General features: G+C 36.9%; 2 protein-coding genes across 3 annotated transcripts; one reads left to right on the forward strand and one right to left on the reverse strand.

Moving 5' to 3' along the window:
* Positions 1–4,303: 4,303 nt before the first annotated feature.
* On the reverse strand, positions 4,304–5,730 carry LOC132154974 (small ribosomal subunit protein eS28). 2 transcript variants are annotated; one of them, XM_059563725.1, is made up of 4 exons: positions 5,623–5,730; positions 5,294–5,341; positions 4,761–4,883; positions 4,304–4,417 (listed from the first exon to the last, which is right to left on the reverse strand). In XM_059563725.1, the coding sequence occupies exons 1-3, from the start codon at positions 5,659–5,661 to the stop codon at positions 4,761–4,763; spliced, it is 210 nt and encodes a 69-aa protein (XP_059419708.1). In that variant the 5' UTR covers positions 5,662–5,730; the 3' UTR covers positions 4,304–4,417. The 2 variants fall into 2 exon arrangements, with proteins under 2 accessions (XP_059419708.1, XP_059419709.1); XM_059563726.1 differs by having other exon boundaries at positions 4,304–4,420.
* Positions 5,731–6,946: 1,216 nt separating this feature from the next.
* Positions 6,947–10,366, forward strand: LOC132154957 (potassium voltage-gated channel subfamily V member 2-like). Its single transcript, XM_059563707.1, has 2 exons — positions 6,947–8,536; positions 9,811–10,366. Exons 1-2 carry the CDS (start codon positions 7,220–7,222, stop codon positions 10,108–10,110), a joined length of 1,617 nt encoding a protein of 538 aa, XP_059419690.1. The 5' UTR covers positions 6,947–7,219; the 3' UTR covers positions 10,111–10,366.
* The last annotated feature ends 945 nt before the right edge of the window (positions 10,367–11,311 follow it).

An 11,311-nucleotide genomic window follows, 5' to 3' on the forward strand; every position in this document is an offset into this window, starting at 1 on the left:
AACTTTTATGCACTTGCAACTGAATCTTGTGTCATTATTCATGACATAGGTCCCTTCTCATTGATGCCATTTTCAAGACTCTCCAAACTGATAAGAAAAAAAATTAGGTCAAGGGCAACAACTGATTCATGCATGAGTTCATTCTGTGTGCGTTGTCTAATGTGATAGCCAGTTGTTGAAATACTGTGGTCTTTGTTTCCAGTCAAGTTCCTTTTGGTGTCTGGTAACCGGTTCTTGAAAACAAAACAAAGACAGAGTGCAAGAAAGCTTATGTGTCAAATAAACAAAGAGCATGTGATTTACATACAGAGATACATGGCATTCCATTATACATGTGCAGACACTGATAAATAACTGAATAACAGCAACACTTAATTATTATTATGAAACAGTTAGTTCTGGTCCTTGATTCTGATTGGTTGAGCTGTGTTCAAAGTTGTTGTAAAGTTCCTAAACACACACAACTGACTGCATTACATAAGTATCACTGCACCACTGAGTGTGTATGTTGGTGCGTCTGTGAGTTGCTTGGCAACAATTAGCCAGTACATCAATGATCCACCAATCATCCGGTCCTGGTGTCTTTTAAAAGATCCAGAGTTTGTCATTAGCAACAATGTTTTCGTTGGAGGAGTAAAAAAGCTTTGAGGATAAGGATGTGACAAAACTACCCACCATCCTGCGCTAACGGAGGTAGACTTTCAGAAAATCAAGCACTCTCCCGTACTAAATCCAAATACACAAGAGGTTCTTGTCAATAAAGTCTGGTCTAATGTGCAGCTGCATATGGGATGCAGAGCTAAAGAGGGAAACCACCAACTGAAGCCCAAATCATTTATCATATGGAAATTCTCTTTTTGCCTGTGGAAAAAAGTTGTTTTTAACGAAATACTGATTTTGAGGTATGAAGGTTACTATTTGGATGTAAGTAGTCTGTGAATTATGTATAAATGCAAAAAATTGCCCCTGGTCTCCCCTACTTTATCACTGCAGCAAACAATATATTACCATCTGACAACAGTTGCAAGGCAACATTTATATATCTCTTAACATGAGGTATACTAGAGAGCCTATGGCGGTGAATTTCCTTGGCTTTATGTTGCCACAGATTTTGTGAAGTGCCTGGCACTCAGACAAGCTACATCAACCACTGCTTGTGAAGCACGACTGAACAAAAACTCTCTCATGCCGACCTAGAGGTGAGAAAAATCATGTCAGTGGCGGGGCATAAATGTGAATCGTCCCTTCAATCTTACTGGCACCCAAACTATAATGAGAGAAGATGCTGGAGCAACATCCTTGACTCTTGCACTGCGCAAATAAAACACACCTGTACAGAATAGGAAACCCCTCTTTCAGCAAATTCAGGAGTGCAAACAGATTTGATCCATTCTTCAGCAATTGGACAACTCTGCCGATATCCAGATAAATGTTAATAAACACTCAAATCTTTAAGCATTCTTTTAAACCTATTTGATCCATTCTACATCACTTGCATACATATAAATGTTGTTTTATAATAAATAGGCAAATATTGATTTAAAAAAATAAACACTAATATTTGTTCCATTCTTAAACAACTGTATACCTCCTAATTGACACTCAGAACAGATGCTGACATGAGAATACGAATCAGTAAAGTATAAATATTGAATAAGCAAAGTTGATATATAACACCAATTCTTAAAGCTGTGCCTTTGTTTGTTTGCTGTGTTGCTTGGCAGCCACTTTCTATAACATCAGAAGTGCCCTTGAACCTTGTCTCTTTTCACTTCTATTGGCTTAGCTTGGTGAAAAACATACTGCTGTCATCTTGAGACAAAACAAGAACTGCAACTAAAGATTTGGTTCCTCGTTTTAGTGAAAATAATAAGCTCAACTATTTCCAAATATTTTGATGAAGTAAGATGTTAACATACACTGTTCAAAAGTTTGGGGTTAGTATGATTTTTTTTTTTTTAATGTTTTTGAATAAAGTCTCTTATGCTTAACGAGGCTGTAATATTTTAAAATATTATTGCAAAGTAAAATAACAGAAATATTGTCAAATATTATGAAAATATTTAGAATAACTGTTTTCTATTTTAATATATTTTTAAATGTAATTTATCCCTGTGATGGCAAAGCTGAACTTTCAGCAGCCATTACTCCATTTTTCAGTGTCCCATGATCCTTCAGAAATCATTTCATCTTATTATAAATGTTAAAAATAGTTGTGCTGTTTAATATTTTTGTTTTGTTTGGATTACTTTTTTTTTTTTCCTTTAAAGCTGTTGATGGTGCAGTTGATAAGACACATGCCTTTGGTGTGAGAGACCCGTGTTTGAATCCACTGTGAGACACCAATGTGTCCCTGAGCAAGACACTTAACCCCTAGTTGCTCCAGAGGCATGCGACCTCTGACATATATAGCAATTGTAAGTCGCTTTGGATAAAAGCGTCAGCTAAATGAATAATATTTTTTTTTCTTTAATGTTTTTTTGTGCACTTATTTTTATACACTTTTGCTGAGGTCAAAGTTAGCTTGTCTTGCAGTAACCTCTGTGCTCTGTTGAAATGATTAAAACTGTCCTTGGGGCCTTCGCTACTCAAAAAGAACATCATAAACAAGGGTCAGTCACAGAGCCGGCAGCAGTAAATCACTGTGGTTTCCTGTAGTACTGCACCGTTAAAATGTGCACCTTGTCAGCACAAGGGAAACAGAGAAGGGTCAAACATCTCTGCTCACTGACCCAAGTGAAACTCAAAGCTCCAATGGCACACTGTTATTTAACAGATGTGGAGGAACAGCTGCCCTACTTACATTGAACAAAGGTCACGCATCTATGATGTAACAGATCAGGGTTAACTCTCACATTAGCATTGTATATGATCATTTAAAAGAAGCTCAGTAGTACAAAAAAAAAGGAATTAAAACTTTAATCATTGGCAATAAAATATATCACGTGAGCCAATTTAATACATACTGCAAAACATTTGGTCTTCTTCTGCCAATAGGATAAAGGCACATATTTTAACTTGGAGATATTTCAAAGTTTCTAAAAGATAGCTTCACAAGCTTAATTTGTATTAGATGACGAGATGAACGTTCTTTTATATTTTTTATGACTTTGTAAGGGTAACAATTGAACAGGCCTTATTTCTATACAGTATGTGAAATATAAAATCAGCATTTAAAAATAAATGTCAGCAAACACTGCAGGGGATCGAAATGTTTCCTGCAGTTTATTTTTAAATTTCCAAATTAAGATACAATGGATTAGTATTTTGGTCTATCCTAAAAAGCTACCATCTTTGTTCAAATATTAGCAAAGCCTCATATTTGATTCACTATTAGTTTGTACATGTCATAGAGAAACCCAATACTTGCTTTTCAAAGTAAGAAAAAATTAATAAATAGGAAGCTTAAGTTTTATTACTAATTCACTTTAATATTAACAAAGACTTTGACCCAAGCAGATACATTTGAAATTAAAACTAACCTTTTGCACAAATTCACTATAGGACATGATCTGTTTGGATTTATTTAAAATACATTGCAGCATTCAAGATAAAAGGTGAAGACCGCAAGCACAGATGCTCCAGAGAGTCACACAAACAAGACACCAGGGGGGTGGACAAAACTGTAATCAAAATAAACCATGAGCCTCTGACCGGCACATCTGCAACTGTGTTCAGTGCTTAATGCAGAATCAGTTTTGCTCGTTTCACATCACACACCAAAGGCTGACAAATCTGAGACAGGCCATACTTGCATACAATAGCGCCCTCTCATGGACAGACAACGACCACTTCAGTGTGCTACACACAAACATACCACGGCAGATAAATTAATTCTTTACTTAAAGCTTCTATATCTTGGGGACAATGAGCACCATGTCCTCACTTGAATGCATCTGCCTTTTAAGCAATTTAACACCTATGACCATAACTACATCACATAGCACTTCAATTTGAATGATGACTTAAAAACAAGAAACACCTATCCTTCCACTATACGAGCTTTTCCAGCAAACCATCTATGTTTGACTTCTCTCTATATTATTTTAATGTTGAACTTTAGGGTTGGCTTAAACCCCAATACATCTGAAGTGAAGTTGATATTCAGATACATTGAACTCTTTCTCTAGATGCATGTATGCGCATACTACAGCACAAAATTCAGATCTTACCTTTGATCTGACTGAATCTCACATAAAACTGGGAAAATGTGCTATTAGGTCTTCATAGTAAATGTAAAACTCAAGGTAACTTTAAACATTCCTCATTAGAAACAAATAGAGTAGGAGACCAACTTGTTCACAAAGACATTTTATTTCGAACTGCGCACAAAATGACATTTAACTGCCATCTGTAGAGCTGATGCTGATGCTCTCCACAAGTATTGGTTTGGCCACTGCAGGTCTTCACATGTGCACTGCTGGGAGAAACGGACAAAAGGTTAGAAATGACATCAAGCACATCCACAATACTGATTGAAAAAGCCTCAAATCACTGATGCATTACATACGCCTAATATTGATTCATTTACACTTTATTTTGGGGAACACGCAGTAATCTAGCACACAACAGAGTTATTTAAAATAATCTGAACACTGAGAGATAAGTTTAAATATTTAGACACCTTTCAGTCAGATTAGCTGAGTATTAAAACTAGACATTCGGTTCTCATAAGATTTAAGTTTTTTTCATTCAAATTTTTAAGCATCGAGAATCTGAGGTGATCAATGTATTTACAGCAGTGAATGATGTTTACTGACCTAGCGAAGCCTCCTGGCCTCTCTTTCAGACTCCAGAAGTGTCAGGACATCTCCTTCTCTAACCGGGCCCTTCACGTTCCTGATGATGGATCTGTTGCTGTCATCCATGAACTCAACGCGCACCTATAAAAGTGCAACATATTAAGAATTAAAAATTCAGCTAATACTTTAAAATGTATCCAACAGCATACCAAATTTGATGTTCGACTACAATATGCATTATCTAGAAATGTCCATCAATAGAGGGAAAACAACTAAAAAAACGCCCATTTCAGCATAACGTGTCAAACCGACCATAAACATGTAACTGTTACTAAATTATACGAGTTCTATCATGTGCAGTAGGTGTGGATACAAGCTAGTATATCGTTTCCTGCGAAATATATCGTCACTCTTATAAAGTAACTTTTAATACAACACAACGTCATTCAATTCCAGGACATAACAAAAATGCTATTTTTCTTAGTAAAACTATCCGTGATCATGTTGTATGTTATATGACACGGAGCACGAGGAGCTCGGTCTGAGCTCACCTGGGTACACTGTCCCTGCGAGCCAGTTCTTCCCAGCACTTTTGTAACCTGTAACAAAAACACACGATTTACACCAATATAACAGACATTATTAAACGTGATGTGAGCTGAAAACAACATTATATGCAGCTGTTCGCCATCAAGGCTGCTCGATAGCAATGTGCTAATGCTAAGGCATAGAGGCAAACATCGCTATATTTAGTGTGCTGTGAGATGATTGTAAGATTGTTATAGGAGACGAACAAGACTTCAAATTATATACATTTCATCTTACACGTAGTGTATTGCATAATTCAAACGGGAATATTTAGTAAATCGTTTTTTCTTACTCTGGCGAGCTTGATGGGCTGCACGCGGCTGGCATCCATGATTTCAGCTTCGTTCGGAAAGGAAGTCACGTGGTCTCGACGGGTTTTATATACCGGCAAAAAAATGCATGTTTTCAATTGATGAGATTTTATATTAAGTTGTATGTTGGTTTCGTTTTTAAAAATGCAAATAGACAACAAAAAAAGAGACTTTATATTAATAAAACATAGTTTTATAGTTACAACAAACCTGTTTCCGGTTCCGAGATCATGAGGGCAAACTTTTATATTGCAGATAAAGGACCAAATCACATATTTGAATAGATCTGGAGATACCGTGGTTTTTGATTATGTCAGTCCGATTATTTTTTAAACATAACTTAAAAAAAAACGGATTAATTTCCTTCAGTTTAGTCTGAAGTGAGAAAGCAATTCAACAGTTCTCTACCTATTTTAAGTTTTTCTGCAAGTTATTTACATAACTATGACCATGTTTCGTTTATGTTATTCTAGCTTTTAAACATAAGTTTCAAAATACATACAATTAAAAAAATTAATTATATAATAATAACGCAGGGTATGTAACATTGAAAAATTGTTTAAGCGACATCATGCTAAAAGTAAAATATTACACGTCTATAATTTTACACTAAAAATCAATTTCCTTTCTGAACACATTCTTTGAATCTTAAGTAAACAGAAAAGTAGTAAATAAAGTCAGAACGTCTGTAGTATAGCTTTAAATGTAAAAAAACAAACAAACAAAAAAACAAACCTTACATATTACATTTACTTGAGTTGCACAAAAGGATTGTTTTATCTGAACACACTGAAACTGAAAAAGAATTTTCCATCGGTTTAGTCAGAAGTGAGAAAGCAGTTCAACAATTCTCTATGTATTTTACGTTTTCTGCAAGCTATTTACATAACTATGACCATATGTTACATTTATGTTATTTTAGGTTTTGTCTGATCACATTGATGGTAAAATGTGCATAAGAGCACATGCTGAGTGGATATGAAGGTAGATGGAAGAATACAGAACAAGATAAGGAAATTATGGGATTAAAGGATTTTAAACAATTCACTGAATTGTTTAATATCAGGCTGAGCACAATATTGGACTCATATGTTGTTTAAACGCAAGATTACCTGAAACTTGCTGTGAGCATTTAATAAACTTACATTATCCCTGCAACTGCTATTTATCCTTTGCCATTCCTCCTTCGAGGGCTCAATCCTTAAATCACAACACTAATCCTCATGACTGTATTTTTAACTCTGCCGAGGACAGAAAGAACAGCAAAGGGATTACGGCATCAGTGAGGTGGGGCAAATCCCAACTCTTGATCTTCACTTGAGCCGAAACAAATACAGTTGCTTTTTCTTTCTGTCTTTTTAGGTATATTGCTAACTCTAAAAAGCTAGAAGCAGCGGAGTAATTTTTTCTGCATCTGTCTGGGAATTTCCTCGAAGCTGCAATCCAATACGCATTTTAAAGGGAAGTGGGATGTGCATGCTTGGAATGTAAAGACTGCCATTTTTCCTAATTTCCTAATTTCTAACAAGAATTTAGTCTCTTTTTAGTTCTTTACCTATTCCTCAAGTAACCACAATAATGGATAATCCAAGAATACATCTGAAGAAGCTGAAAAAGAGACGTTCAAGTCTTTTTGCAAGTGTTAAACTTAATGCCAGCTTTTCACAGAGTATAGAGGAAGAAGAGAGTGCCTTTCCTTTTTCACAAGACAGCTCTGTGAAACCTTGGACGTCAATGGACAACCTTGATACTCCACCTCAGGCAAGTGACAAAATAGTTCAAGAAAAGAGGAAAGGCAGTGAGACTGAAGCAGCAAAGATGCCACACCGTCATTCAACTGTGATCAATGTTAACGTAGGTGGAAAAGTCTTTACAATTCCCAAGCACCTGGCTATCAGATACCCTAAAACCAGAATAGGGAGCTTAGCCCTGTGCAGAGATCCTGCCAAGCAGCTAACGCTCTGCGATGACTATTGTGTGCTCACTAATCAGTTTTTTTTTGACCGGGATCCTACTTTCTTTCACTACATCTTCCATTTCTATTGTAGCAATGTATTATGGGTAATGGAAAGTCTTTGCCCTGTCAATTTTGAGGAGGAGATGCAGTTTTGGGGCCTGCGCTTGAGGGACACTCCTCGCTGCTGTCGCATTCTCTACGAGGAGAAACTAGACGAGATAAGAGACCAGCTCAAAGTGAACAGGGAGCTTATGGCGGAAATTGAGCCCCAGCATAGTGAGAAGGGTTTCAAAACAATGTTTTTTGGTGGCATTCGTAAGATGCTATGGGACCTGATGGAGAACCCATACTCCTCAATGGCTGCTAAGGCCTTTGCTGTGTTCTCCAGCCTCTTTGTGCTCATCTCCATTGTAGCGATGACTCTAAATACTGTGAATGAACTGAAAGATTATAAAATCTATGGAAGGACCTACATGGAGTGTGTGGAGATCACTTCAATTCTCTTCTTCACCTTTGAGTACTTCCTTCGCTTGCTGACAACTTGCAACGTCAAGCATTTTCTGAAGAGTGCACTTAATTTTGTAGACTTAGTGGCTGTCATGCCTTACTTTATCCAGCTGGTATTTGAGGCTTTTGCTGACCAGGAAGATCTCAGTGTCCAAGATGATCTGAAAACGATGGCGAGAGTTAGCAAAGTTAGCAAAGTGCTAAAAGTTGTCAAACTAATGCGAATCTTTCGCATCCTGAAACTGGCGAGGCACTCGACGGGCATGCGGGCCTTTGGCTTCACTCTTCGCCAGTGTTTTGAGCAGGTCTGCTGCCTGTTTCTGTTCATTATCATGGGGATCTTCACCTTCTCCGCCCTAATGCACTCAGTGGAACAAGATGTTGCAGGAACACCATTTAGCAGTATACCAGATGCCTGGTGGTGGGCAGCGGTGAGTACGTCTCAAATTGTCTCAAACATTGATCCCAATTAGCAGAATTGCAGTATAATTCATTTATTCAAATACATGGCCAAAATTATGCAGAGATCCAAATGCCACACCTAGGCATGTAGTTTTAAAATCATGGCTATTATTAGGACTTTGCTGCTGTATCAGCCTTCTTTAATCTGGGAAGGCTTTTAACTCAGTGTTAGAATGTGGCTCTGGGGATTTGCTTCCGTTCAGGGACAATAGCATCAGTGAGGTCAGACACAGATGTGGGGTGACGGAGTGGGCTCACATGGGACCAGTAGTGATCAGGTTTGGGTTTTGTACAGGTCAGTCTTCCACATAGAAGTGTTGTTATTGTTGACTAAAACTATATTTAATACAACTTTGAAAAATAGTAATTGAAAAGAAAGTGAAATAAATATAAATATTGGATACAAAAAAAAATATTAGATGAAAATGTTGCTGTGTCAACAAACTGAAATAAGTTTAAGTACTAAAATGAAAATAATATAAAAAAATAAAATTAATTTAAGATACTAGAAATATAAAAAAGTTATAAAAGCACATTACTTAGCACAAAATTACTAAGACTGAAAATATAAAAATAAAAGCTATTTCAAAGTATCAATATACAGTACTATGACCAATATACAGTACTAGTATTTAAATAATACTAAAATAACATTGCACTCAAGCCAATAAACAGTTTAGCTGGTTAAGAAGCTTTTGTTGTGCTGTAAGGATACTGTGCAAATGTATTCAGAATGTACACATATTAGTATAGGATGTGGTTTAGTGGTTTTGTTCTGTACAAAGCTTACATACTTAAACCATTTTTATGCACACACACACACACACACACACACACACACACACACACACACACACACACACACACACACACATAAAATATATAAATAGCATCACTTGCGTGTGAGTGTTTTTTTTATTGTTATCGTTATCATCATTTGCTGTGGCTGTTGTATCCTTCTATCCTCTTTAAATTGTTAGTCTTTATCCTCTGGCAGCTGTGTTTAATCTTGTATAATACCTTGTAATGCCGCTCAAATGGAGGCATCCACACAGATTGGAAAAGTTAAGATTAGTTTGGAACTTTCTGGACGTTTACTAAGTTGACCTGCTTGCAAAATTTTGAGCTGAACTGATATGGAAACATAATTCTCTTTTGCTTCTTTCCTGGTCTTTCATTTGTATTTTGTCCAGTATTTAAATAGTTGTTGTTTTAATATCGTCTTTCTTTTACTCTATTACAGGTGAGCATCTCCACTGTGGGATACGGAGATGTGGTGCCCATTTCTTACTCTGGTCGAGTGGTAGCCTTCGGGTGCATATCTTTTGGTATTATTCTGAATGGAATGCCAATCTCCATTCTGTTTAACAAGTTCTCTGACTATTATGCCAAGCTGAAGGCCCAGGAGGACACTAACACAAAAGTGCAGCAGGGCTTGAACCTCAAAAAAAGACTGCAAAGGAAATTAGAGAACTGCTTCGAGCCCCCATCTGAAGAATCCGATGAGGACAATAGACATCATATCGGTCCGTGTCATCACTAAACGTCCTTGTCACCCAAACTGCCTTCACTGCCCTTGAACAGAGAGCTCAGGTTCCCAGCCTTGAATTAAATCGGGATTTAAAAAATGAGTGTACGTCAGGTTAAAGAAAATTAAGCCGTTAGCTTTAAGATGGCTTACAAATGGCATGTCGCTGAGGATCTTTGGCGCACTACCTCGTGCTGATTTTCAGCAGCATCTTTTTATTTCAGGAAACAAATGGATTCAGATAAAAAGGTATTACATCACAGACTGCAGACTATTACAGTTTTTTTTCGATTGCTAAACGACTGTGAGCACATCTGGAGCTACATGTGCAAAACTCTAACTACAGTCTGCACTAGCAACAGCCACCTGAGCTAAACAGTTCACATCACCTGCAAAACTCATTCAAAGCAACACAACTCTTAACACATGGCTCAAAACAGGCTCAGTGCAGCCAAACACTACACACAACCCTCACTGAGATAACACACACTGTCACTCAAAAACACACTGAGAGGAAAAACACTAGCATCAAACACCAATACAGAAAATACTCACTTTTCATCTCTACAGTTTGAACTGTTTCAGTGACTTCATAAAATGTCATATTTTCTTCAAAGAAAAGAGTGACATTCTTTCACATGATTTATTTACATTTTTAGAACATAATTCTTTAAGGTAAATGAAAATTAGCAGTTTGCTTCAATAGTCTGCAGTAATCAGCAGTGTTTGAAAGGCACAAGGCTGAAATCTATTCTGTTTTGAATGTGTGGTTCACAGTTTTGACAGCAGTGTGTTAGCATTTGAACAAAGTGCTGTAAATCCACAATGTTGTGCAGGTTGTGGTTAAAGTCATGGGATAAGTGTGTAGAGTTTTGAAAACTGTGTTCAAGCAATGAAAAATGAACTAGAGTTTGGTCCACATGAACTGCTGCTGTGCAGACTGTAGTTAGAGTTTTGCACATGTGACTCCAGTTGTGCCCACTGTCGTTTAGCAATTGAAAAAAAACTGTAATTGCAACATCAACACAAACTGGTGGAAGTGCACTGTACAGATAAATACATATAAGAATCCTGACATTCTGAAGATGTTTCTTCCTCAATTAAAACAAAAAGGATTTCCGTGGATCAAGTGAGACTTACGTGGCCTTCAGACACCTTTGGTGTATTTGGAGTGTTGCTTTCACATATTTTCTATTCTAGGTCAAGTGCATTTTGA

Source organism: Carassius carassius, chromosome 12 (genome assembly GCF_963082965.1).
Source record: "Carassius carassius chromosome 12, fCarCar2.1, whole genome shotgun sequence".
NCBI classification, from domain to species: Eukaryota; Metazoa; Chordata; class Actinopteri; order Cypriniformes; family Cyprinidae; genus Carassius; species Carassius carassius.